The sequence below is a fragment of the Micropterus salmoides genome, unplaced genomic scaffold (genome assembly GCF_014851395.1).
Source record: "Micropterus salmoides isolate LMB-PRFRI ecotype aquatic unplaced genomic scaffold, ASM1485139v1 Ms_hic_scaffold_1, whole genome shotgun sequence".
Taxonomy (NCBI): domain Eukaryota; kingdom Metazoa; phylum Chordata; class Actinopteri; order Centrarchiformes; family Centrarchidae; genus Micropterus; species Micropterus salmoides.
In genome coordinates, this window is record NW_024040040.1 from 58756513 (window position 1) to 58784309 (window position 27797).

General features: G+C 42.9%; 1 protein-coding gene across 2 annotated transcripts; it reads right to left on the bottom strand.

The window, feature by feature from the left end:
- Positions 1 to 343: 343 nt before the first annotated feature.
- On the bottom strand, positions 344 to 27758 carry LOC119914321 (gastrula zinc finger protein 5-1-like). 2 transcript variants are annotated; one of them, XM_038733555.1, is made up of 5 exons: positions 27275 to 27753; positions 16436 to 16569; positions 6912 to 7106; positions 2607 to 2673; positions 344 to 1686 (listed from the first exon to the last, which is right to left on the bottom strand). In XM_038733555.1, exons 1-5 carry the CDS (start codon positions 27561 to 27563, stop codon positions 710 to 712), a joined length of 1662 nt encoding a protein of 553 aa, XP_038589483.1. In that variant the 5' UTR covers positions 27564 to 27753; the 3' UTR covers positions 344 to 709. The 2 variants fall into 2 exon arrangements, with proteins under 2 accessions (XP_038589483.1, XP_038589492.1); XM_038733564.1 differs by lacking the exon at positions 6912 to 7106 and having other exon boundaries at positions 27275 to 27758.
- Positions 27759 to 27797: the final 39 nt, after the last annotated feature.

The window sequence follows — 27797 nt, forward strand, 5'->3', positions numbered from 1 at the left end:
GGTCCAAAACTGGCTTCACTGCTCTCCATTCAAATCAGGGGGGTGGCTTCGTCCAGTAATATACTGTCTGTGCCATTAGTAAACCATGCCATTCTTGCACAAGGTGAAATGCTGCCCCCTATTTGCTTGACGCATATGGCCAGGCATTCCACTTTGTACCTTTAATACCTCCATTTTTAAGTGATGACTTCACTAGCATCAGCATCACCTCATTTATTCAGCTGTGTGTGCAACTCATTGAGCTTGTTTTGACTGGAAACAACTTTTTTCAAATATCTATCTCCTAATCCATCTAATCTTTCCAAACTAAATCTGGTTCAGTAACTGCAAGAAGACTAATGGAAACTGTCAGAGATTCTTTTAATGACCAGGAATGTGATTGCCAAGCTATCTAAGACTTTCCAAACATTTTCCAAAGTGAATCCAAAGAAAAACAGAGTAACATGAACAAACTATGCAGTTATCAGTGACAACATGCGGTACATGAAATGAGACTCTATGTAAAATGTTTAAGGACATGATGACCAAATGCTGTTGAAATGAAGACCAGACAGATCATCTATCCACAGAGGGTGGACACAATAATATGAACGCCTGAACAGTTTAATGTTACAGCCTTGGATAGCTGTGGCTGTCCTGACTGTGTGATATTGGAAGGTGTTCATGTTCATTTGTCCTCTCAGGTACATACATCCCTGTGTAACTTGCTCTACTTGGTGGTATGCAAAGCCTGGTGCCTGATGAGGTTACTGAGGAAGGAGAAGTTTTTGCCACACTTGGAGCAGTGGAACTTCTTCTCCCCGGTGTGGACACTCTGGTGGACCTTCAGGTTGGTGGAAGTGGAGAACTGCTTCCCGCAGTGGGGGCAGGGGTACGGCCTCTCCCCCGTGTGAACCATCTGGTGGCGCTTAAGGCTGCAGACCTGGCCAAAGGTCTTCCCGCATTGGACGCACTGGTACGGCTTCTCCCCTGTGTGGACGCGCTCATGGATGCGCAGCTGGCACTGGTGGGCGTAGCGCCTTGAACAGAAGGTGCAAGCGTAGGGGAGGCAGGGTGACTGCCGCTGGGACTGTGCTGTCCCAGACTCCTGGTTCTGACTGCTGGATGCCTGATAAAGGTGGTTTTGACCGGAGAAGTGGGCGTTGTTCATCTGCCGAATTTCAGACCAAGAATGCTGAGTTTGCTGTTGATGGGAGTCCACTGTCCCAGTGGCAACAGAGGGGGGTTGAAAGGTAGAAATGTGATTACTGTAGGGTCCATTACCTTCAAACATCACTTCACTGGCTGGCTCTCTGATCTGAATACACAGCAGTGGCTGATACTGTGACCTCACACCGCTGTTGCCCTGACCTATGAGAGGTGTCAGGTCCTCAGCGCCGTCATCCTCGCCTCGTTCAGACGACAATGCCCCACCGCTGCTGGCTTCCGCTGCATGGGGAAGTGAGTTGATCACAATGACATCAAGCTCAGACGCAGGGTTTGCCTGGTCCATGTCACGCTGAGGCCTTTTAGAAACAGTGGGGCAACTAGAGGCAGCGATTGTCCTTATTTGGCTAAAAGACGAGTTTCCTGCTATGGTTTCTGGTGTGTATGTGGAACAAGAAGGACGCTTTGTATCTTCAGTCTCGCTGCTCTCCTGCCATTCCAGCAGCGTTTGGAAGGGACTGTGTTTCTCTGAGGTGCCACCTGAGCCCACAGCAAAGAAAATACAATTAGAAAAATGTTACTGTATTCTCATTACACATAGTGCACAAGGTTTTACAAATATCCCACCAGCTTCAAAGTGCATGCAAGCATGTTTCCGCTTAATAACTACAATACTGTGTATTCTATCATCCCTGCCGAGCAGCTGTGAGTTACTCTACTGAAAACGGTGGAAAACATTGCATTCATAAGAAATGGTGTCATAAAATCAAACTACATGGACATTTTCAATAGACAATTTCTTGCATTACTGTTATAACAGTACTGTACTGTACAACTGTATTACCACATAACATAAATGTTAATGGAAAAATGTTTCTGGAGATGACCTTCGGTATAAACGGTAAGGTTGCAGTCTTTGCAGACTTGTTGGAAATCTTAGTAGAAGAGATGAAACTTTTTATCTTACAGTCATCAAACCTCAGACTCAAACCAGCAGTGAATGTAGTCCTGCGTGCCTGATGTCTCCTCTTCCTCTGAGCCAAAGAAACTATTAAACCCATCAGTGAGCCTCACGGCAGCACCGGGTGGCATGTTCCTTCATCACCATGAACACACACTGTAGTTTACTCTGACTCAGTCCCACACACATCGTCCTGCTGCCCCAGAAACTCACTAGAGCACCACATGTGGATTCATCCACCGCTGAAAACAAATGCACTATTTCCTCCTGTTTGTTTGATTGTTTTATCAGCAGCCTTCTGTTTTTTGATCTTTAAAAGCACCACAGAACAGCTGAGGAGGTAAACATGGACGTGCACTGGACAGTTTGGTGATGATTCAACTTCAGCCAAAATAAAGCACCGTCACCAGTGAGTGCATGAGGTTGCTTGCTGTGTGTTGAAATGGTTGAATGGTATTCCCACGACAGGAAACGATGTGACAGATTAACAGACTGATACCTTGCATTTCATCCATCTTTTCCTCCTTGCTCTGAGGGCTGCTCATGTTTCTCAGACATCCATGGCCCTGGAAAGAGGAGGGAGGTGTTTAGCTGACACAAAGAACTCACCAGGTTCTGACACAGTAATCATAATTATTTCAAATAGGAGCCACTGAGTAGATGTTTTTGTGCTACATATAATCAAATAATGGACATCAGTTTTTCACTTTGTGTAAATCTTCCTTTCAACTGCACCAGAGAAGAGCATCCCACAACTGCTTCCACTGGGAAATGACACCATATAAACTCAATATGATTTATTGGCATATATACACTACACTATGGGCCGGATTTACTAACATCCCGACATAAAGAGAACTAAATCGCGTGTGCATTCTAAAATATTGCACGTGCAATTGTGGTACTTGTTATGGGTGATCAAATAAGAATTATTGCGTAGATGACAACAGGAGCAAACACAACGAGGTGGCAGTATTTAAATGAGGGTATGCATGTTTTAATGGTTTCTGCCACGGACAGTAGGGAGAGAAAGCAGCCACTGCGTAAAAACCTTGGTTTGTTTCATTCAGTGCGTCCTGAGTATGTGGAAATCGTCTGTACCTGCCCATCCTGCCTGAGATTGTACTAAGTACTTGGGACAGCACCCCTGAAAAACTGCTTTGCCAAGCCTAAAAACAATTTTATGTTGAACTCACACAAAACTGCTTTTAGGCTTGTTAGATGACATTGCATGTAGTAAATAAATGTATTTGCATGTTACCCTCCCATTACTGTGCACAATAAAACTGAAACACCCTAAATTGCATATTCATTAAGGCAAAAGTAGTAAATGTATAACAGGTGCTATCTTGCACTTTTGGAAGACGTCATTCTGCGTGCACACCGTTAGTAGATCAGCTTACGTGTTCATTTGCTGGTGATATCAAGTTTGCACACGTTTTTACTCACGCAACCCTTAGTAAAGTAAATCTGGCCCTATATGTATACATTAGTACAAATGTATGTGTACATTTCCCTCTGTTCTTTGGTGAGCTAAATGCTCTGATTAAAAGGCTACATTGGTAGTATGGTTAAACATGCAGTTACATGTCTTGAATGATGTGATGTAGAAGAGTGAGCAACAGAAGGTCTACACGTGTGGAAAACTTTGCCCAGGGTTTTAAAGCAGTTTACTGCAGAATCCACACAGTGAAAGCACACAGTCAGCTGCTCACATGCAGTACACAGTATCACCCCACTGTGATCTACATCCCATTTTTAATCCGTAGGGTTTAATATGAAGTGGTTAAATAGCTTCAACTCTTCTGGGAAGGCTATCCACAAGATTTAGGAGTGTGTTCATGGGAATTTTGGTGAGGTCAGGCACAGATGTTGGACGAGAAGGCCTGGCTCACAGTCTCTGCTCTAATTTATCCCAAAGGTGTTCTACTGGGTTGAGGTCAGGACTCTGTGCATGCCAGTCAAGTTGTCCACACCAAACTCACATCTTTATAGACCTTGCTTTGTGCACTGGTGCGCAGGCATTTTGGAACAGGGAGGGGCCATCCCCAAACTGTTTCCACAAAGTTGAGAGCAGGAAATTGTCCAAAATGTCTTGATATGCTAAAGCATTAACAGTTCCTTCCTATGGAACTAAGGGGCCAAGCCTAATGGTGCTTTCAGACCAAAAGCAAAGTGAGCGTTGTGGGCAGCGCTGCAGCTTTTGGACAAATAAACACCCGTAGTCGGACTGGATTCTGCTCTGACAGCTATGCCGTTTACTCGCGGGAGGAGCTCAGAGTTAACTGCTTTTATTAATTTAGCTTTTTTATTTAGTTTTTGGGATTACAACCTTGATTGATCTTCACTGGAGCTTCTCAGCCGCTAGCTTCCGTGCATATCCGGTTCCACTGTTATTGTTAGTACCGGTTGGCACCCAGAGCTCTGTTGGACTACTACTTCATAGTTATATAAAAAACGGACAAAACGAGACATTACTTGGAGTAAAGAAAGTTAGTAAGTTTAACTACATGGTGAGTTCAGAAAATATGTGTAACTTTATTCCAGCTATCGTTGTACTTTACTGTGAACAAGTTAGCATAGCATAGCCCCGATCGATCCGAACTCCATTCAGAAAACAAACATTTTTAGAAGTTGTTGTCTTGCTGACAGACCTGACAAAGCATGAATTCATATGTTTAACAAATCTGCATCATATTGTAGTTATTTTGGCATCAGTTTATTGCCTTGTATTGCTATTTAATCACAGCAAAATGTTTATTTGAGGTACATACAGCTGTAGTAATGGCGAGTTGTGTTTATTCATGTTATTGCGTTGTATATGAACACTTGGCAGTTGTCCAGCGATAAACCCCCCGCGAAGAAAGCGTAGCGAGGATTATATTTGCGTTTGGTCTGAATGCAGCATTACCCCTGAAAGACAACCCCACACCATAACCCCCCCTCCACCAAACTTTACACTTGGCACATTACAGTCAGGCAAGTACCGTTCTCCTGGCAGCTGCCAAACCCAGACTCATCCATCGGATTGCCAGACAGAGAAGCAGGATCCGTCACTCCAGAGAACACTTCTCCACTGCTCTAATGTCCAGTGGCGGCATGCTTTACATCACTGCATCAGACGCTTTGCATCGCACAGCTGCTTGGCCATGGAAACCCATTCCATGATGCTCTCTACGCACTGTTCTTGAGCTAATCCGAAGGCCACTCAACATTTAGAGGTCTGCAGCTATTGACTGCAGAAAGATGGCGACTTCTGTGCACTGTGCGCCTCAGCATGCGCTGACCCCGCTCTTTGACTTATGTGATCTACCACTTTGTGGCTGAGTTTGTGTTGTTCCCAATCGTTTCCACTTTGTTATAATATCACTAACAGCTGACTGTGGAATATTTAGTAGTGAGAAAATTTTCACGTATTGCACATGTGGAAACCTATCACGGTACCACGCTTGAATTCAGTCAAGTGCCTGAATATATCCGAAATTGTAACCCTACTCTTAAGGAAGGGGGGTCAGTGTGCATGTGTGGGCGTAGCGCGTGTGCAATAGGCAGAACTGGACAATTCTGATTCAACTATGTAAATTATTAGTCTGTGTGTGAGATAAGATTGTGTATATATATATATACACATACATACACACACACACACACACACACACACACAAAGCATGCTGGATCTGAGCTAGCATTAATGGTAATGATGTTCAGTTACTAATGAATTCCTTTTATTGTCTTTTAGCTAATATGCGTACACTCAAGAACTGATTTCACAAAATATATCTCAATTAAATGACATCATGGAAGGAAGTGAAATCACGTCTGTACAGCCAGTTCAGTACAGTCTCAGTTCCGTCACATTTGATTTTGATTAGTGCATTATGTTTCATCTGCTCTGTCCTGTTTCTAGTAAAACATAGAGGGCTCTGAAAATAAGCCTCAGGATTAATAGTTAGTACTGTGTAAAAAAACAGCTGTAAAACATTCAGTGCTGGATCTTCTGGTGCCTCTTGAGGTTGCTAGGATGGGAGAAGCGGCGGCTGCAGACGGAGCAGCTGAAGGGCCTCTCTCCGGTGTGCACGTTGCGGTGGATGTCCAGCTGGCTCTGGCACACAAAGCTCTTGCCGCACAGCAGGCAGGTGTAGGGCTTCTCCCTGGTGTGCCTGGCCATGTGCTTCTGCAGGTCCGACTCCAGGAAGAAGCGCTTGGTGCAGCTGGTGCAGCCATACGGGCGCTCCATGGTGACGGCGCGATAGAAAGCCAGGTGGAAGCTGCTGGAGAAGGGCGTGCGGTGGCCTGCAGGGTGGTGCAGGGCCACGCTGTGTGCATCACCGGAGGAGCTGATACTGGAGGTCGTTCCACCAATGGATGTTCCTGGAGTGTCATCACGAGGGAGGACAGAGCCTGCCTGCAGAGAGGACTTCACCTGCACTGCCTCCAGCCCAGCACACTGAAGCATGTGGGGTGTCCTTTTTTCATGTCTGTCTCTCTTTCTCTGGTCTAGGTCTGACCACTCCCACTCCCCACCATCCTTGTCTGATGTACCCCCTCCATCAATGACTATCGTCTCTGACAGGGAAGACTTGGATGTGTCTAACGCAGCCTCATCATCTTTCCTGCCATCCATTACGTCATCACAGGAAGCTGGCGCGCTCATGCCATCACCTGAGTTCGGTGGCTCACTGTCCCCTGCTCTGACATCACTTCCCGTTAGCCCCGGCTGGAAACTATGGGTAGTGTCACCGCCGCTGCTGACAGTTTTGGCTGTCCTGTCGACAACAAAGGTGTCTATGTCAGATCCACTGACCTCCGTTCTGCTGCAGTATTTGGCTAGCCTGCCGTTGCTGCCATCCTTCGAGGTGGCGGGGAGCAATGTGGCAGTGTCCGCCTCTCCTCTGCTGCTCATGCAGGCGTCTACAGGCACCTTGTGGTTGGTGGTTCCCGTGTCCATCGCTCCCTCCACCTTAACTATCAGCAGCTCCCCATCCTCAGGCTCTGCTGACTGAGAGGACACACTGATTAACAATAAAGCTCCACATTCTCCTGACTTACATTCTAAAACCATTACAGAATAAAGCGGCTGCCTGTGCTTTTATATTCAATGCTCAACAATGATAGAAGGACTGCACTTCAACAATATGGAGGGGTTCTTCAACCACTATTTCCTGTGGGTAGACACATTCATATCAATCTAGCAAACAACATGTAATGATAAAACTGTTTTTTTTTGCATAATAACAGTCCTAACAAAACCATGAAACATACTTAAATGATTAATGCATTAACCCTAAACTTAAATCACATGCAGTTTCACTGATAGAGACTTAATACATAATAATAATAATAGTAGTAATATAACTTTTGTATAGCACTTTTCAAAGCAGCTAACTAAATGCTTTACAAAAATCAACGTAAATCACATAAACAAGTATAAATAAAATACAATATAAAATAAAAATAAATCAAAAACAGCATGTCCGTGCAGTCACCGCGTCATGCATGCAGTACACATGTGCTAGCGTTAACGAAGGTACAAGGTTGTTTATTTGTCATTATACACCACAAGGTGTGTGCATATATATACACACACACACACATACACACATACATACATACACACACACACACACTTTATAAACAAGAGTTTGCAATGTGTTATCACACAAAAAGCATATTCTTCTAAAAGAGAACAAGAAAAAAAAGGCATGGCACAGCGGTCCAGTGGTTAGCACTGTGGCCTCACAGCAAGTAGGTTGTGGGTTCAAACCCCAGTTGCCTTTCTGTGTGGAGTTTCTCCCTGTGTCTGTGTGGGTTTCCCCCACCACCAAAACATGTTAGGTTCTCCTGTCAGTGTTATTGACCAGACACTGGATCTGGAGTTGGTCCCCGGGCGCTGACCAGGGATAGGCCTACTCAGAGCTGAACACACTCACTCACTATTTTATGGGACTGTATTGTAGTTTTTGATCATATTTATCAGTAGTAAAATGTGAAGTAAAATTCAAAACCTTTTTAAGACCTTTTCAAGACTTTTTCAACATATTATAAGACTGCCACGCCACTTTGAGCTGTAACTGATTAATCAGTCACACCTTTAAAAGGGACATTTTTGAGGTTTTAAAAGGAATTAAATATATTTACAACATATTTATAGCCTATATCTCATCAGGTTGTAACACCATCTAAAAATTGAGGCATTCACCAACTTTCTCAGTTGCCTATAACAGCCTGTATGTGCCAGCTGTTCTCTATGTGAAGGACTGGTCAGATTTCCTGCGAAAAGCTGTTACTATATCAATATCATTTCACATAATAGTATAACTTGCCACTATATAATATTAAATCGTGTTACAGCTGTTTCAGTTAGGGGTTGTATTTTTCTTTGTGCAAGAAAAATGCTCTAGGCTACATGATAGTCTCCAACCTCAGCCACGAACTCCCAAAGTACAGACCAGCATATTAAGTGTCCCACCAGGGACACTAACACACTGGACCACTGCTACTCTACATTAAAGAACGCCTATCACTCTGTCCCTGTGCAGCCTTAGGACTCTGATCACTGGTTCATCTTATCCCGTCTTACATGCAGAGACTGAAATCTGCTAAACCTGTTGTAAAGACTGTGAAAAGATGGACAAACGAGTCAAAGCTGGAGTTACAGGCCTGCTTTCACTGCACTGACTGGAGTGTTTTTGAGGCTGCAGCCACTGACCTGGACGGACTAACTGACACTGTGACATCCTACATCAGTTTTTGTGAGGACATGTATGTGCGGAAGGTTTTAGTCGGCACACACAACAACCAAAAACCCTGGTTCACTGCGAAACTCGTGAGGAGGAGGCCTTCAGAAGTGGGGACAGAGTCCTGTACAACCAGGCCAGGAACACTCTGACTAAAGAGGTCAAAGCTGCAAAGAGGAGCTACGGTGAAAAGTTAAATAACAGCTTTGCAGCCAACGACCCTGCGTCAGTGTGGAGAGGCCTGCAGACACTCACAAACTACAAGAGACCATCCCCCAACACTGCTGGTACTCAACAACTGGCAGACGAGCTGAATGGTTTCTACTGTAGGTTTGAAAATCCCAGAGTCACACCTCTCCCCCACTCCAACACCATCTTCAAACAGTCACCTTCCCGGACTGCCACGCTCTCACCCCCCCTCTCTAGTTCTGTTCTTTATCTGTACTCTTACTGGTTTTTCATTACTAAATAATTGCCATTTAAAAATGTTATTTAAATAAGTTTATAAGTTTAGAGCAGCAAAGTAACAATATAAAATCAGCATCTCACTGGAAACAAATAGAACATGTTAAATAAACTCTATTCCTGACACCAAAATACTGAGTAAAGGCCTGTGTCCACCAAAGCGTTTTTACCAGCTGAAACGCCACCTGCTCTTCTGAAAAATTCTAGCTGGGAGCGTTAGGACGCGTTTAGGAGACGCAGCGTTTTTTCCGGCTGAGTCGCTATGATACAGAATATCCATGGAGGTGATATGCTGCAAGTAAGCTACTTAATTTTACTAAATGTAAAAAATGTCACCACAAAAGTATGGCAGACCTCCTTGCTCTGGCCCTTGCACTGCATGAAGAAAAGGCTGAAACATTTAGGGCGAGGTGATGGATTTGCCGTACTGCGCATGCGTCGGCGTCTGTAGCTACCTGTCGGAGGCTCTGTCTAAACCTGACTTTTAGCCAGTTTTAACCCACACTTTTACGTTACATTTTTAGATCCTTTTTATTTAACTTAAGTTTTATGTGGGTTAAGGATTTTAGTCATCTGACATGGATTTTAAGCTAGATGACCGCAAAGACGATATCAACGCTACTGACCACAACAAAGCGCCGGCGACTAATATTATGCTAGCCGAGATAACTCTGCCCCGGGAGGACTGCACACTCCTTAAGAAAGCAAACAAAAAGATTGCTGACCTTATGGAAGACATCCAACGACTTTCAGAGAAACTCAAAGAGAAAGATTCCCTGCTGACTGGCTTTATGGATGTGGCTTCAGTACAAGCTAAACAGATTGTTTCTCTTAGCGCAACTAACATCTAACATCCAGGACACCGTGCTATGGTAACCCTCTACCATTCCAAGGTTTTCCTCCTGCTCGACTCCGAAGCATCCGTCAACCTGGGATGAAGTGGTGGTCCGTGGCTGCAAGAGAGGCTCGGACGGGGCTGCCTCTCCTCCGCCTCTCCAACCGCTATGCAGCCCTGTCTGACGACACTCCGGTCCTGCGGATGCACCTGCGGCTTCGAGTCTCCCTTATACGGATCTCTTTTGGCGGACAGTGCCGGCCGACACTGTTGCGTCTCCTCCACCGGCTACATATCCTGCACTGGCGGCAAACGGTGATCAGCTGGGCCGCCAGTCTGCCGCTGGGCCTAATCGGCGGCCGTCATCCCGGTCAAAAACCGCTGCTTTCCAACGTAGGAGCCTAAAGGAGGCTGTGCTCAGACGCTCCGGAGGCCGTCTCTACCCTGCACCGTCGGGTAGCCCTTCTCTCAGGTCTGTTACTGCTACTCCAACACAACACTCGGCAGCTCACACACTCCATCCTCAGTCCGCATGCAGTGTTAAAGCAGATTCTGCTCAGTCCTGCTCTGGAACCCCACAACCGGCAACTCCTCGTCCCCTTTTCTCCCCAACCACACTAATAATTGGTGACTACATAACCAGAAACATCCATTTCTTTAACGCTACCACTCACTGCTTCCCCGGTGCCACCACAGCTGACATTACAAAAAAAAACTCCAGGTCCTGATGCCATCGCTCCCGTCCTCCATCACAAGAGTGATAGTCCATGTCGGAACAAATGACACAGCTCTTCAGCAGTCTGAACTGACAAAATCAGATTTTAACCGTCTTTTTAACTTTTTAAAGCAGCGTGGATGTTTTGTCTGTTTTGTCCCATTCCCACAGCTTCAATAGACTTCTTGGCCTCCACGACTGGCTCCAGTCTGCCTGCAGGGCTCACCATGTGTGTTATGTCGATAACTTTAATATTTTCTGGCAAAGAATGTCTCTTTTTAAGACAGACTTCACCCAAACAAACGGGGCTCAGAAATGTTAGCTGCTCACATACAGCATGTGGTGCAGTCCTCCAGCACCTAGAACAAACTCATTTAAAATGGCTCTCTTCAATGTGAGATCACTGTCAAGTAAGACTTATCTTAAATGATTTTATCTTGTCTGCAAATCTAGATTTTTTGTTTTTAACTGAATCCTGGTTACGAACTAATGACCATACCCAGCTATCTGAACTGTGTCCACCGCAATATGTTTGTTTTAGTCAACCGAGGGTCAGTAGTCGTGGTGGTGGGCTAGTGAGAGTGCACAGGAAAAATTTTAAATGTCATCAAGTATGTTGTAATGAATTTGCCTCCTTTGAAGCTCTCTCTTTTAACGTTGGTGGCCTGCAACCTATCATATTTGACATAATTTATCGCCCCCCAAAACCACCTGGAGGATTTTTAGCAGAACTTCCAGAATTTTTATCTACTCTGGTTTTAAATTATGACAGAATTGTTCTTTGTGGCGATTTTAATATTCATGTTGATGACCTCACAAATGTTTATGCAACTGAATTTTTAAATTTAACTTTAAATAACATGTCTATGGACAAACACATAACCGTGGTCATTCACTGGACTTGGTTTTTACCCTGGGTGCATTTTCTCTGTGGAATTAGTGACTTGACCAGATTTAATTAATTAATTAACTACAATAACATGGTTAAGGATGCGTGAACACACTATTTTTCTGAACTCATTACTACACATAAACACAATCCCAGGTTTCTGTTTAAGACTGTGGATCAGCTGGTAAACCCAACCCCTCCTTGTGCCTCAGCTGGAAGTAATGATGACTGAATTGTTTTTATCTTATTTTAATGATAAGGTGGTGTCAATCAGAGCCTCTATTACCCCCTACTCCTCTTACCCTGAGGCCCCTCACCGGCAACAAGAGTGTTTTAACCAGTTTTACCCCATTGACTTGTCTGAGCTTTTAAAAACCGTGTCACAAATGAGTGTGTCCTCCAGCCCACTTGATGTAATACCTACAAAGTTCTTATGAAAGTAATGGATTCTGACGGGCCCCATTTGATTTAAGGTTTTTAACAGCTCCCTATCTACTGGTTGTGTCCCTGATTATTTTAAAACTGCCTGTGTATACCCACTTAAAAAAACCTGGTTTAGATCCCTCCCTCCATCAAAATTTTAGACCCATTTCAAAATTACCTTTTATAGCAGAAATTTCAGAAAGAATTGTGTCCAAACAGCTGCTCACTGTACTGGAAAATAACAAAATATTTGAAAAATTTCAATCTGGTTTCAGGAAGTACCACAGCACTGAGACTGCCCTGCTTAAAGTCACCAATGACCTTTTAATGTCTGCTGATGAAGGCATGTGCTCAGTCCTGGTACTCCTGGACCGTAGCGCTGCTTTTGACACCACTGATCACAACATCATGTTAGACAGACTGAGGCACTGGGTGGGGATCTCTGGTACTGCCTTAGAGTGGTTTTCATCCTACCTGTCAAATAGGAAGTTCTGTGTGTCTGTGAACAACTATGTCTCCTCGTTCTGTCCAGTTAAATATGGTGTGCCTCAGGGGTCGCTCTTAGGACCCATTTTGTTTTCCTTGTACCTGCTTCCCCTTGGACACATTATTCAGAGACATGGTGTTTCTTTTCATATTTATGCTGATGACACACAGATGTATTTGCCGGTCAGATCCACAGACCCTGGCATGCTGAGTTCACTTACCGACTGCCCCAGCTCAACTCGGACAAAACTGAGATCTAGTGAATCATGTTAAGCCTGTGGCAAAGAATCTTGGTGTCTGGTTTGATAGTAATTTAAGTTTTGAGCAACACACCACAAAGCTTTTTACCAGCTTAGAAATATATCTAAAATACGATCTGTGTTAACTTTTAAGGACACCGAGACCATTTTACATGCCTTCATCTCATCACGCCTGGATTATTGCAACAGCCTTTTCACTTGTTTAACCCAAAAATCTACTGATCGACTCCAGACTGTCCAGAACTCAGCTGCCAGGCTTTTAACCAGAACAAAGAAATATGACCACAAATACCCCTGTTCTAGCTTCATTACACTGGCTCCCAGTGTGTTTTAGAATTTACTTTAAAATTTTATTGATCACTTTTAAAGCTCTTCATGGCCTCTCGCCTTGTTATATTTCTGACCTCTTAGTCCCATACGTACAAGCACGTACCTTGAGATCCTTGGGCAGAGGTCTGCTGTCTGTTCCAGAGTCTCGACTGAAAACTAAAGGGGACAGAGCTGTCAGGGCCCCGAGGCTCTGGAACAGCCTGCCTGAGGAAATTAGGTCTGCTGAGTCAGTGAACTCTCTTAAGTCCCTTCTTAAAACATACCTTTATAGGAGACCATTTCCCGATTTTATATGATATTTGATTTAATTTAATTTATTTATTTATTTTTTTAAATTTATTTTTATACATTTTATATTTATTTTAAACATGTATTCTAGTCTTATAAGTGTTTTTTGTCTTTAGTATGTAATTGTTTTTATGTTTTATTGTTTTAAACTTGTGAAAGCACTTTGTAACTGGTTTTTGAAAAGTGCTCTACAAATAAAGATTATTATTATTATTATTATTACTACTACGTGGGTTCATGAGATTTTGCGGTTCAAGAGCTGAGATGGCTCGGTGTGGTGTCTGTTCCCCCCTCCTGCAATGTGATTGGACGGCTGGGTAAAAAGTGACATTGACGAGATTTTTCCACCCTCAGTGACGAAAAAAAAAAAAAAAAGCTCAGCGCCCAGCACTTGTCTCTCAACAAGCAGCTGAGTTTGCAAGGAGTTGCTAAATTTTAAAGGTACGTAGTATCTCAGCTAAACAGGCTACAACCAGAGAGATTTAGCTTGTTTATAACTAGCTATCAGCCGAGCTAGCACATGTGCTTGTGTAAAACCAAAACACAGCTGCGGTGGATGAGACAGAGCAGATTAAATATCGCTCTGTGAACGTTCCTGCTTGTTGTACTGATGCAGTATTAGCATTTTAGTAGCATTGCTGTTTTTGCTGCACTTACTTACCAATAATGGGCGTAGTTATGGTCAACTTGTGTAATCTACAGTGATCTCAGCTCACTTCGCTCCGTGTGTGTATATTTGCGGAGCTGTGCTGAGACGGGAGGGGTGGAGCTGCAGCGTGGTGGCTTGCTCGTTCTATTGGCTACTTCCGCACAATAGTCAGTGTTGATAGGCTATTACTCGTGACTTGTAACCAATCAGCTAGTACTGTGGGCGGGACACTGCTCCAGCACACAGAGTGGTGAGTACAGACAGAGAAGCGGCTACATCAGAGCCAAAGGAGCGCATTTTTTAATCTGTTTAATCTGTTTTTGAAATGACCGATGCAGATTATTGGAAAAATGCTGAATATCGGCCATGATAATCAGCCAGAATGATTATTGGTCAACCCCTAACACTGACACCGTCATCCAGCAGAGGATGTACTTCCTGCACCAGCTCAGGAAGCTCAACCTGCCTAAGGAGCTGCTGATCCAGTTCTACACAGCCATCATCCAGTCTGTCCTCTGCACCTCCATCACTGTCTGGTTTGGATCTACCACCAAAAAGGACAGGAGCAGACTACAACAGACAGTTAGGACTGCAGAAAAAATCATCGGTGCCAACCTGCCCTCCATTCAGGACTTATACATTTATAGAGTCAGGAAACGGGCAGGAAACATCACTGCAGATCCATCTTACCCCGGTCACAACCAGCTTCTCCCCTCTGGTAGGCGCTACAGAGCACTGTACGCCAAAACCATAGACTGTATATAAAAATGGACGTAGTATCCGTGACATCACCCGTTGGTTTCTGAAGAGCAGTTTTGAAGCCCAAATTTTCATGCAATAAAATGCAAATTAATTATTTAAAAATCATGCAATGTGATTTACTGGATTTTTGTTTTAGATTCCGTCTCTCACATTTGGAGCGTACCTATGATAAACATTACAGACCTCTACATGCTTTGTAAGTAGGAAAACCTGCAAAATCAGCAGTGTATCAAATACTTGTTCTCCCCACTGTATGTGTATGTGCACCTGTATATCACATCCACCTCCAACATGTACATAATAACAACAGTAATGGTAATAATTATTTACTCCTGCATCCTTTGCACTCTGCTCATTGCACTATTGTCTCAATGTGTCTGTGTTGTTTATCGTGTGTATATATTTGTTCTCTATACTGTAGCCTGTGTTTGATTTTATTTCTGTATTATTGTATAAGTAAGCACATCGTGAGCATTGTACAATCCAGAGTCAAATTCCTCGTATTTGTACACATACCTGGCAAATAAAGCTGATTCTGACTCTGACAAGTATTTCCTTAGTATTAATAAATTAGAGACCAATGTTGACTGTTTTTCTTGCACATGGATTTTATAAATGGAAACATTTATATAAAATATATACATATAAAAATTAAACTACTGTAACATTGGGTAGTGTTGGGAAGGTTACTTTGGAAATTTTTACAAGTTACCCTATTTAAAATGTAACAGTAGCCTAGTTTAAGTATTTCAATTACCCTATCAAAGTAACTGAACTTACCACATTTCATTACTTTTCTAAATGATGAGCCTTCCAACATTTAGCCGCCAAATGGAAAATCTACCTGCATTTGGTGCTTGGCGGGTGTTCATTTCTAGCCCTGTTCTTGTGCCTCGTCATGTCTCATGACCCAAATGTATCATCACGCCCCAAATCTGAGCCCTTATGTCCTCACCACTTTTCAACACAAAGTGACGCCCTTGACTGACCCGCTCCACTCTGCACCAGCTCCTCTCTAGTAGGCCTGCTAGACTCTCCACCAAATAGTGGACACTTTTGCAAGGCATTGTTTGCATGCTACATTCTCATTAGGGGTTGACCTAGGTCTGATGCTAGTACGGTCTCGACCTGCTCTATATGAAAAGCACTAAGAGATAACGGTTGTTGTGATTTGGCGCTAGATAAATAAAAATGAATTGAAAAGTTTAATCGACCAACAGCCCAAAACCCAAAGACATTCTTTCAATATCGTTGACAATTCTTTTTATGACAATGGCCAGCTCTGACAGCAGGTTGAACATTAAAGCAGGGTTGAAAGGTTCAAAAGTCTACATTCTTTACATCGTTAACTACTGAGTTTCTACTGGAACTTTTATCATATGAAACATACTCAGTTATAGTAGTATTAAAAAGACCGTCTGTTGCTATGTCAAAGTCAGAATCCATATGAAGATGTTTTTGTGCTGTTGGTGCACTGTGGAATAGCTACCTCTGTTTTGGTGGTGGTGACAACCTCCTGATCAGGATCCCGGTCCAGGTTGATTGACTGGGTCTTCTGCACAGACTGCTGAGTCCCTGAACCTCGGTTCAGAAACCTGGTCCTGCCGTGCAGAGACGAGCATGCTGGAACATTAGAAGGGGAATAATTAGCCATCAAGTGCTACAACTAAACTTAATAACTCAATGAAAAAGAAGAAATACTAAGGCGTCATCTTGCCTGGGAACATGTAGTATTTGTGTTTAGACAGAGACCAATACAGATTAACACTGCTTATTAACACTGGCAGGGTATTACAACAATCTTCATTGTCCCTGTGTAGCTGCTCTGATGTTTGAGCTATTTCACAGCATAACTACATCTCGGAGATTACATCAACAATGACACCAGGCAAAGCTGGGCCCTGTTTCAGAATGTGGGTTTAGTGAAAACTGAACAGTATGTTAAGCCTAAGATGAGGGAAACCCTGGGTTTCCCAGATAAGCCCTAGGATCAGTCACCTATGTATGCTGTGAAGCACAAATTACCAATCTTTAGCATGACTCCTTTTCCCAGCTGTCACTGATGTAAGGAGACAGTGACCTCTGGACATCGTGGATTCATCCTCAGCTCAAAGTAAAATCTATAGGCTGCACTGTCATTCTTTCTAACACTGTGACTGATCACTCAATCATTACTGGACCAAAATACTCACGTGATACATGCAGTTGGAAGACAATGGTGTACATGTAATATTTACAAAATATAGGCCTACAGCTTGCTCTAACTTTAAATACGGTGTTAGGTAGGTTTACTGTTACAATATAACAAGTTATAGAGTGAAATTGTGTTTTGTAACTCCTTTCTGCTACATAGCAGACCATATACTGCCGCTAAAGAATAAATTATGAAAAATGCTAAACAGAAATAGGGCGGTATGGTGGGGCGGTGGTTAGCACTGTCGCCTCACAGCAAGAAGGTTAGATGGTAAACAGAAATAACCTATCATCAGTGGAGCAGTGCTGAGGATGAATTAGAGTTTAAAAGTCTGCTTGGGGGGAAAAGCTGCTCTGCAGTCTGGTGGTGCGGCAGCAGAAACTTCTATATCTCTTCCCAGAAGGCAGCAGGGTGAACAGGCTGTGGCTGGGTGGGTACTGTCCTTTAGTATCCTTTGGGCTCTGCAGGCACCTCACAGATATCCCTGATGCTCGGGAGATGGGTACCAATGATCTTCTGAGCAGTTTGAATCACGTGCTGCAGAGCCCTCTGGTCCTGGGCCGTGCACATCCCATGCCAGTTTGTGATGTTTCCAGTCAGGATGCTTTCTATTGCTCCTCTGTAAAAGCTAAGAAGAACTTGGCGTGGGAATTTGGCCTTCTTAAGTTTCCTCAAGAAATACAGTGGTTTCTGAGCTTTCTTCACCAGCGTGGCGATGTGAGATGACCACGTCAGCTTCTCTGTGATGCTGATTCCCAGGAACCTGAAACTGTTCACCTGCTCCACCTCAGCACCACTGATGTAGACAGGAGTGTGTGTCTTTATCTCCTTCTTCCTAAAATCAATGATCAGCTCCTTGGTTTTGCTGACGTTCAGCAGCAGGTTGTTCTCTGACCACCGCTCTACCGACGATGGTGGTGTCATCCGCAAACTTCACAACAGAGTTCTCTCCATGTCGAGGGATGCAGTCGTGGGTGTACAGCGTGAACAGGAGGGGGCTGAGCACACAGCCCTGGGGGGCTCCAGTGTTGAGCACTAGATTGGAGGAGGTGTGTCCAATATCCAGTTGCAGAGTGTTGTATTTAAACCCAGAGTGCTGAGTTTGCTGATCAGTTTCATGGGGAGATTGTGTTGAACGCTGAGCTGAAATCCACAAACAGCATTCTGATGTAGGTGTTGTTTTTCTCAAGGTGTATGAGGGCTGAGTGGAGGGCAGTGGAGATGGCATCCTCTGTGGATCTGTTGGTTCTGAAAACAAACTGGTGAGGGTCCAGGCTGGCTGGGATGTTCTTTATGTGCTGAAGAACCAGTTTCTCAAAGCACTTCATCAGAATGGGGGTGAGAGCCACAGGGCGGTAGTTTAGTGGTGGCTGTCTTGAAGCAGGTGGGAACCCTCTCCTGAGACAGTGAGATGTTGAAAATGTCAGTAATAACATAAACTAGCTGATTGGCACGAGTTTTAGTACACAGCCAGGGATGTTATAAGGCCCAGCTGATTTACTCATATTCTCTCTCAGTATTACATTTATCTGACGCTTTTATCCAAAGCAACTTACTAGGTCGCACGCCTCTGGAGCAACTAGGGGTTAAGTGTCTTGCTCAGGGATGGTAGATGGGTCACAGTGGGGGATTGAACCCGGGTCTCTTACACCAAAGGCATGTGTCTTATCCACTGCGCCATCACCACCCTGACGTAAGATGTCACTGATGATGTATATCTGATATATATTCCTCAAGGTTGATGTAGCCCTCTTGGGCGGCGGCCTCTCTGAACACACTCCAATCTGTGCTCCCAAGCACCTAGATACAGTTTTCTTTTCTCTGCTGTTTGTCTTTGGTAATGATCCAGCTGTCGCAGGGGGACTTTATATAACACAGCCTACTACTGATGGAGAAAGTCACCGGAGCAGACACACAGGGAGAGGGAGACTGAAAGAAGCGGGGGCACGCTGGTGAAGAATGGAGTATAATTAAAACGGTGAAATAAATGTAAATGCTCTGTATTTGTATAGCGCATTTCTAGTCTTTTCAACCACTCAAAGCTTTTACACTACATCACATTCACACAAATTCATTCACTGAGCCTAAGTACTCAAACAGAAACTAACATTCACACACATTCATACCCTGGCAGAACAGCCACCAGGGGCAATGCTATGCTAACTTGCTGGAACAAAGTTACAGACATATTTTCTTAACTGAACAGGTAGTTCAACGTCCTCGCTTTCCTTTCTCCAATTAATGTCCAACAAACAATATTGGGTAACAATAACACTGGAACCAGATGTGCACAGAAGCTAGCTGCTGAGAAGCTCCACTGAAGATCCAGAATCAGCTTTATTTGCCAGGTATGTGTACACATACGAGGAATTTTACTCAGAATTGTACATTGCTCACAATGTGCTTACTTACAATACAATACTACTACTACAATAATACAATAATAAATTCACACCACAGTATAGAGAACACATATTTACACACACACAATAAACAAAAACAATACAGACAATACTTACAGCAGTGCCGACAAAACACAACGTTAGAGGTTGAAACGTTTTTATGAGATGTGTAAAAATATTTTCGGTTCATTTTGAGACTATGGCGGAACAAATTAACGGGCTGCCACGGTCTTGTTAATTAATGGGAAACACTGCCTGCAATTCAAGCAGCTCGCTTGGATCAACGGCTGAGAAAGAATATGGAGAGGGACAGGTACCGATAGATAGGAAAGATTTTTTTCTGAATACAGGTATCCAGTTCAAACATCATCTGTATCCAACAGCAAAAACACACAAGAATATAACAATAAAACACTAAGCAGCTTAATTTTAAGTTTACTTCAGTTTCAACTTTAAGCGAGGGTCAAAAGGTCAGCAGCGCAAACAAGAATAACAATGATTAATTTTCCGACAATGTATCCTTTCTCTTGAAGACTTGCACGGCTGTGAGTGATGAAGACTTCAAGGAAGGCAGAGGACTTTATCAACTTGATGAGAGTTCTTTACACTTCCACACTTTGCGTTCAACTGAAAAGAACCCAACATGTGTCAGATCCTGCCAATTCTCCAAAAGCTTGAGATGCATTTTGCTGTTGTTGTGGGAGACACAGGATTTGTATCCAACCTCAAAAAGCAAGTTTGGGCAAAGCACTAATATATACTGTCTCCTATTCACTCATTAACATGTTAAGTCTAAAGGCCAGTTATGTTCCTTGTAGTCAACAGAGGATGACTGTGGAGAGCAGTGGCGCTATAGCCCCGGATGTTTTTTGGAGGATTTTTAAAAAACAAACAACAAAAGGCCGAAAATTGAACTTTACTCGCTTAACTAACGTTATGTGCACGGGGCGAGCAAGAGAGAGAGAGATTATTGTTATTATTTATTCTCCTGCAAATTAGCGGGAGAATAAGATGATCCAGCTGTAGCTCTGTGTCTGTCCTCTCTGCTCCACCTGAAGCTGTGAGCTGCACTTTATCAGAGGCGCTGAAATTAACTTGTGTGGATTTGTGGTGAAGTTCATCACCTGATAGGCAGAGGAGGCATTATACATATTTCATTTCAAAATCTATGTTCCCCCCTCTTTCCTGATGTAAACTTTTATTTCACATGCTGGCTCATATAGGAGGCGGTTTACTAAGAGACCAGTCAAACACTCACACACTCCACATCAGTTGCAGACAGAATGTAGCCTATAGAAATGTTGAGAGAAAAAAAGAAGTTGCTCGAGGCCTGTGCAGCAAAGTGCATCAATATACAGACTTTTCTTTTGTGCTGCTGTTACTTCTAGCTGAAGGCAGCAGTGATGATGCCTGCAGCACAATATCTAACGTAGGACTACTTTTAATTTCGCTACATTTTCCATTCATACCTTCATAACTTAACTTAATGCACTTAGCTGGAAGGACCACGTGAATACTCTCTGCTCCAGACTTCAGCAGAGGATGCATTTTTTACAAAACTGACATTGGAAGAAATAGTCAATGTGCTACTATATAGGGAAGTGTCTAATGTATACGACAGCATGTGTTGTGCTGCATTAGAGTATGTTTGAGAGTCCAAAACAAATTTCCCTTCGGGGACAATAAAGTATATCTTATCTTATAACCAGTCTGTAATCTGCATTTTGCTTCATTAACCGAAATGAGCTCATCCAGGCTGTGCGCGCAGTCACACAGTAAAGCGCTGGTCAGACGCTTGTCACAGTCACAGAGCTGGGCAGATGCAAACATTTTGAAAATCAGGCAAATATCTTTTCAGTTTAAGGCTTTATGTTCTACTAATACAACTGAAATCCAGTGAGCGCGCGCCACGGCACTGGTGGCCGTGTTGGAAAGCAACCTGCGTTGCTCTTTAACAAGCCGGCAAGTGAAACACTTTCCATTAACGGCGCATTAAAAGCGTCTTTAGTCTCTGCAGAGCAAATGAAGACTACACACTGTAAGATCTATGTCAGATGATCACTGTTGTTGAACAGAGCATCGGTTCCTATTACAGGTTACAGGGGGTGTTCCGAGGACGATAGGGGGGCGCTGGAAGCAATATTTTGGATGGGGGGGCGCTGAGCTGCTTTTGGGGGGCGTTTGTTGGTTGGAAATTCTAAGGCGAGTTTACACTTAAGATCCACAACAATATGAGTTTAAACTTTAAACTACTTGCTAAAAACTGTGGTCTGCAACATTAAAACCTGCCAGTTTAGTCCACTGACTGGACGAGTCTTTTGTTCTCCATCAGCTACTTGTGGTGCAGCTTCGTGCTGCCTTCACGGGAACAGGAAGTCAGAGTATCTGTAAAATTTTACCCACATGGCGTTCACTGTGTAAAATTGACGCTCTCTTTCTTGGTGAGGAATACACCGTGAATGTCTTGTTATCGCAGTGGTTACACATTTACAAGAGGAATCTTCTGCTGTCGGACTTCCTGAAAACAACTGTGATGTGGATCCACCTCGCGCTGTGAGTCACAGACAGTTTGTGCCAAAGCAGACATATACTGTAGTTTCAGTAGGCTATAAAAATGTTACGTTAAAAACTTAAGACTTGTCTTGCTCTGTTGGAGATTGTAAGCGGCGCTTTATCAGAGATGCTGAAGTTAAGGTGTGTGGAATTATTCGTGAGCTTTCTGTCTGATCACAGGTGTCGGTTAGTTTTGTTTTCCCCAGCATGAGCGCCTCGTCGTCTCATTCAGTTTTGTCTGTTAGACGGCGAGGGGAAACTTCCAGTGAATCAGTAACATAATGCAGTACAGGGCATGTAGTAAAATATTCTGAATTCTCTTTAAATAGGCTAAAGACGTTAGTCTCCCATTATGACTTTTTTTCCTTACATGTCAGAGAACTCAGATATATTGGAGAGATTCTGAATGTGCAGAAAGGTTTGAACAAAAGAGGTGGTAAGATTTAATCATGTGTATTGACTCAGCAGGGATGATATTAAATAAGTTGATCTACAGGAGAAAAATATTTAAAAGCAATAAGAATGCCTCACTACATTATATTCTATTATAATATACTTTGAATTGTCACCTGCCACCTGAATTTTTAGACATTTCCACCATAAATTGGTGCAGAAAAGTCAGAAATTGGAGGAGAAATTTTCACCAGAATGCAGGAAATGATGTGTTTAATGCTCAAAATCTTCTGGGGGAGGACCCCATATCCCCCACTTATTAAGTGCCCCGTCCAAGAAAACAGACACAGTTTCTGGGAGGAACATTACACAACACAACGTTACATGTACTAGTGCTGACATGGTGAACATGAGACAGATAGCAGAGATGAGGTCTATAGCAAAACAGAGTCAGAACCAGCACAGCACAAAGCACCAGTTTATGGTGAGCATGATGATCATACGGCTTATTATTATATCTACTCAAGGGCTCAGCTGAGGTGATTACTTTACTTTAGAAGAGTTAGAGGGGTTTCTAGTTTTGAAAATGTATTGGCTCATAAAGTTATACACTCTACTTGCATAAAATTCTTAAGAATGCAGGAATAAAGTTCTCTAAAGACACAGGGCCCCAACAAATACTTTGCCTGGAGAGTGGACTGACCAGGGCCACTTTTTTTCCCTCGTGTCTGACCATCCTTGACCTTAAAAAGTCCTGTATGTGTACATACATGTCCATAAACAATTTAAAAGTAACAGTGGTCACACAGAGACGAGCATCCTGCAGTATTTTAAGAGGAAGAGGACAGAGGTCACAGAAGGAGGAGCAGAAAAAACTGAGCAGGACGAGCTTGGAAGTTGTATGGATAGCTAGTAGACATACTGTATAGTTTGTTCTAAAATTCACAGAGTTTCTGCCTTTTAAAAGATGTGTTTTTACTTTTTAGCAATGATAATAAAACTGTTTTTTGTTTGTTTAGCAACCACCTCCCAGCAAACAACCAAGAAAGTCTCCATTGGAGGAGCTTTTTAGCTTTTTGCAAATGAGGATGTACAAAAGATGTCATTACAGCAGAGGAGGACTATGTCCATCCAGGACCAGGCAGAGAAGGAGATGGATATATATATATATATATATATATATATATGTATGTATAAGGAGACACCACCAACCTTTACAGCCGATGACCCTGCTGCCTGGTGGTGGAACCTGCGCAAGACTTATTGTCAGACATGGCCTTTTCGTATTTATGTCTCCAGGCCTCCTCTACACCTAGTGAAGGGGTGTTCACAACGGCCGACGACACACTCTATGCTGAACGTTCGCGCATACTGCCAGAGAAGGCAGATATGCTCATATTTCTAAACAAGAACTGTTTCTAAAGTAGTTAGTTTTAAACATGTTAATCCAGACCAGGGTGTTGTGTTATTTGGTTTGGTTGCAGTTATGAAAGTGCAACATCATGCAGAGACGTTATACTTTTCTCATCAACACCCACATGGGCTGCAGCTCCAATAACTGTAAATCACCACTGAATCAAAATTTTCCATGAAATAACCATGTGACTCATTTTGACTTCAACCCTCAAAGAATTGGAATCAAGAATCGATAAGAACCGGAATCAAAAGTAGGAATCGGAATCAAAATTGTTCAAATCAAAACGATGCCCAACCCTATTTACAAGACCTTTCCCCGTTTACATGCTCCATACTTCAACGAACTCCTAGAGCTTTAACCCGATCAACATCAAATATGGGCAGGCCAATCTTAAGAGCCTTGCGATGTTAAATTGAGAAACTTTTTTGATTTCTTCAATATCCAGTCATAGTGATAGCGCCACGTACTGGCATCTGGAAAGGACGTTTCTATGAAACAGAAAGCTGTTTTTTGAGAGCTATACCCTAAACCCAACCGGAAGTCAGCTACTTCAATAAGTAACTGACACGTCAACCAAAACTTTGTGCAATATTTTTGACACATCACCTGTGTGATTTTTGCATTGTTAAACACAGGGTGAAAAGAAGAGCTGCAGCAATGTGCAGTATGACAAAAAAAATTAAACCATGTAAACCTGTTCTGGTAGAACCCCTAAATAGGATTTTGAACCTGAAAATTAGCATAATGCCACCTCTTTAATATAACCAACCGACGAGGATAACCAGCAAAGTATCTCAATATTACAGACTTTTCTTTTGTGCTGCTGTTACATATAGCCTACAGCAGTGAGGAAGCCTGCAGCAGGGAGGGTAGTAACTTGTTAAAAGTAACTCAAATTCGCAAAATAAATAAATTATATTAAATAAGTCATTGACACCTCTTCACGTTCCTTTTTTAAAACTGTAGCCTACTTTCACTCTTTCTTCCAGTATTTTCTTTGGGCCAGTAATCTATTTTAATTTCGCTATATCTTCCATTCATACCTTCATAACTTCACCAGTCTGTCATCTGCATTTTTTCATTAACCGAAACTGAGCTGTCATCCAGGTTGTGCGTGCAGCTACGCGGAAGAGCCCTAGTATTGGGTGTTTGTCACAGTCACAGAGCTGGGCGGATGCAAACATTTAGAAAATCAAGCAAATCCCTTTTCAGTTTAAGGCTTTATTGTTCTACTAATACAACTGAAATCCAGTGAGCTCGGAACCATGGCACTGGTGGACGCATTAAAAGTCTTTTAGTATTTAGTCTCTGCAGAGCAAATGAAGACTACACATTGTAACATCTATGTCTGATTATCACTGGATTGATTCTGATGTATTACCAGTATTCTGCTGTTGAGAAGAGCATCCCTTTCTTCTGATGGACATGAGCCTGTTTCTTTCACTTTGGTTACTATTTGTTTTATAGTGATGTCCAACAGTGAGTCCATAAACAGAATGTCGCCGCTTAAAGTAATCTTGGCTTTCACTCAGCAGCTAACAGCTATTAATTCTATTTATTTAAAACAGTCCTGTTGGGCTTTAAGTGTGACGCACATTTTCCTCTAAATGTAGGTTTACCTGCTTCAACAACGAGCTGCTGTATACCCACTTAAAATAGCGTGATGATACGTAACAACATCGTTTTGTGGCAGAACGTTCACCCGTTCATTCATAAATTCAAGGTCTGTTGCGAAGCACTGAACTGACGTTTGGGGCTTCCGTGGCCTGTGAATGGGATCTGACATCACCTACCAAACAACAATACAGCTGGATGGCGGTCACTCTGTGCAAGTTTGAAATGAACTAATGTGAATCACTAAAGGAGATGTGAAATGCCAGCAAACTCAAAGTACACTCTTTCGGTGTTTTCGTAAGCCTGCAGCTGAATCTCCTGCCGCTCCGGGCGACACTGTGGCTGCAGCAGATGACACGAACGTTAAGGTTACTGAAACTACAGAAACGAGCCAGATGAGCTGATGCTATGTAACGTTGTGAGTGAAAGTGTCATATGTTATCATTAACGGAAGTTGCATCTGTTACTAGTTAACTTAACTAACGGTAATGTGGTGGATCAATGAATGTGGGATACTGTGTGTGTGTGTGTGTGTGTGTGTACAGTAGTTGAAGTAGCAGTTCCTGGATGCTTGCTCATGCATTTCAGCTGATACGGAAGCTGCATAAGTTTGACAATGGTTTTGGAAAGTAAGTGTGCTTGACATGATGTGGACCACTGTTTGTATCTTTACTGTTCATAATATTCTGTAATGAATGAGTGTTGGTGACAGAACTGCACATATGCATATACTGATACTGAGCCTCAACTTTCCACTACTGTTACTAATAGTTGCAACTTAAATGTGCATTGAAAATTGCCAGCTGATAAAACTTGCTCCCGGGACCAGATTCATATAACATCAAAGGCTTCATGCAGCTCCTAACTGGAGCTGAGTTAGATGGTGATTAACACTAAACATTAGAAAATCAGTCTATTCCCCCCACCTGCATCAGTGTCATTTACACTGGGGACACTTTTTCTGTTTTTTCTCCCAAATGTTCTGAAAAATAGCTTGTAGCAAGAAATGTTAAATAACAAATATGGGTACTATGACAAAGTTTTTTTTGGCACAATACGATTGCAATGCAATGTAAATATAGAAAAACAGATCTGCATTATCCCAAAAAATGACAAAGCTAAAAAAAAACTATTCACTGAATACTGCATTATATTCCATTATACTTTTATTTAAGTGTTACCTGCCACCTGAATTTTGTGTTCCCCTTTATATAAATAAAGACATTTCCACCATAAATTGCAGAAAATGTCTCCAGAATGGAGGAAATTAAGTGTTTAATGCTGAAAATCTTCTAGAAAAAATTATAAAAAAATCTATATTTTCATCAATAAATATTTCTTTAAATAGCATTAAAATATCTTCTAGTCTTGCTCTCGTGAGCCCAATACTCTGGATTGTCACGTTTTGTCACAACACTAATCTGAGCCCTAAATTGTCCCCACCACTGTTCAACACAAAGTGACGCCGTTGCACACCTGTAACCGTCATTGGCTGTTTAAGTCTTTGCAGTGTTGATAACACACAGCCTAAGCAGTCCATCACAGTGCACTCACTACAAACACCTAGCCTACGCCACTGCGAACACCCCTAGCATTTCAGCGTCCCACTTCCAGGTTCAAAGTCGCTCCTACGCCCCTGTAACATTATGTCTTAGAACCTAAACGATAGCGGCATAATGCTGAGTTCACCGTGATGGGCTCACGTACCTGTAACAGACTCTGTAACAGGTTAAGTTCGGTCGCTAGCCTACATACCCGCCAGCAAGTCCCTGTTGTGCCGGTGGAGGAGGCGGACCCCGGGGAAGCGGCTGCTGACGGAGCCCTCCGCCGCCTTCACTCTCTCCGCTCGGTACCTGGCGACTTGCAGCTCCAGCAGTTTGATTTTCCTCCGCAGGAACTCGTTTTCCTTCTGGCTCCTGGACATTTCCAGATGAACCACCGCGTATCCGTCGTCCACAACTTTACAAATTTCTGCGACGGCCGCGTTAGCCAGCACCTCCATAATGGAGGCAATCTGAGAGTGGAAGTCCATGGCGGTCGACATTGTGACGGCGAGCTTAAACACTCGCCTTAATTCCTTCGTCCTAAAACAACGCTGACGATTGAAAGCGCTGCGCTGCTAAATTAACTTCATAACTGTGTAATTGTATTTTTTTAAATTAACGCAGAAAACTTGTACCCCGGTCTTTGCTGGTATGATGGCTACACGGAAGCTGTAATTTTGGGCAGTATTCTTCCATTAGAAACGATGAGTATAGTACAACAGCGCCCCCTGTGT

Excerpts from the sequence above, each read along its gene's own strand:
- LOC119914321 (XM_038733555.1), bottom strand. The coding sequence starts at position 27,563 with ATGTCGACCGCCATGGACTTCCACTCTCAGATTGCCTCCATTATGGAG. Across the intron at positions 2,674-6,911 it reads AATACTGCAGCAGAACGGAG|GGCCATGGATGTCTGAGAAA; the intron begins GTCAGTGGATCT and ends TCCTCTTTCCAG. Across the intron at positions 1,687-2,606 it reads AAAGATGGATGAAATGCAAG|GTGGCACCTCAGAGAAACAC; the intron begins GTATCAGTCTGT and ends CTGTGGGCTCAG.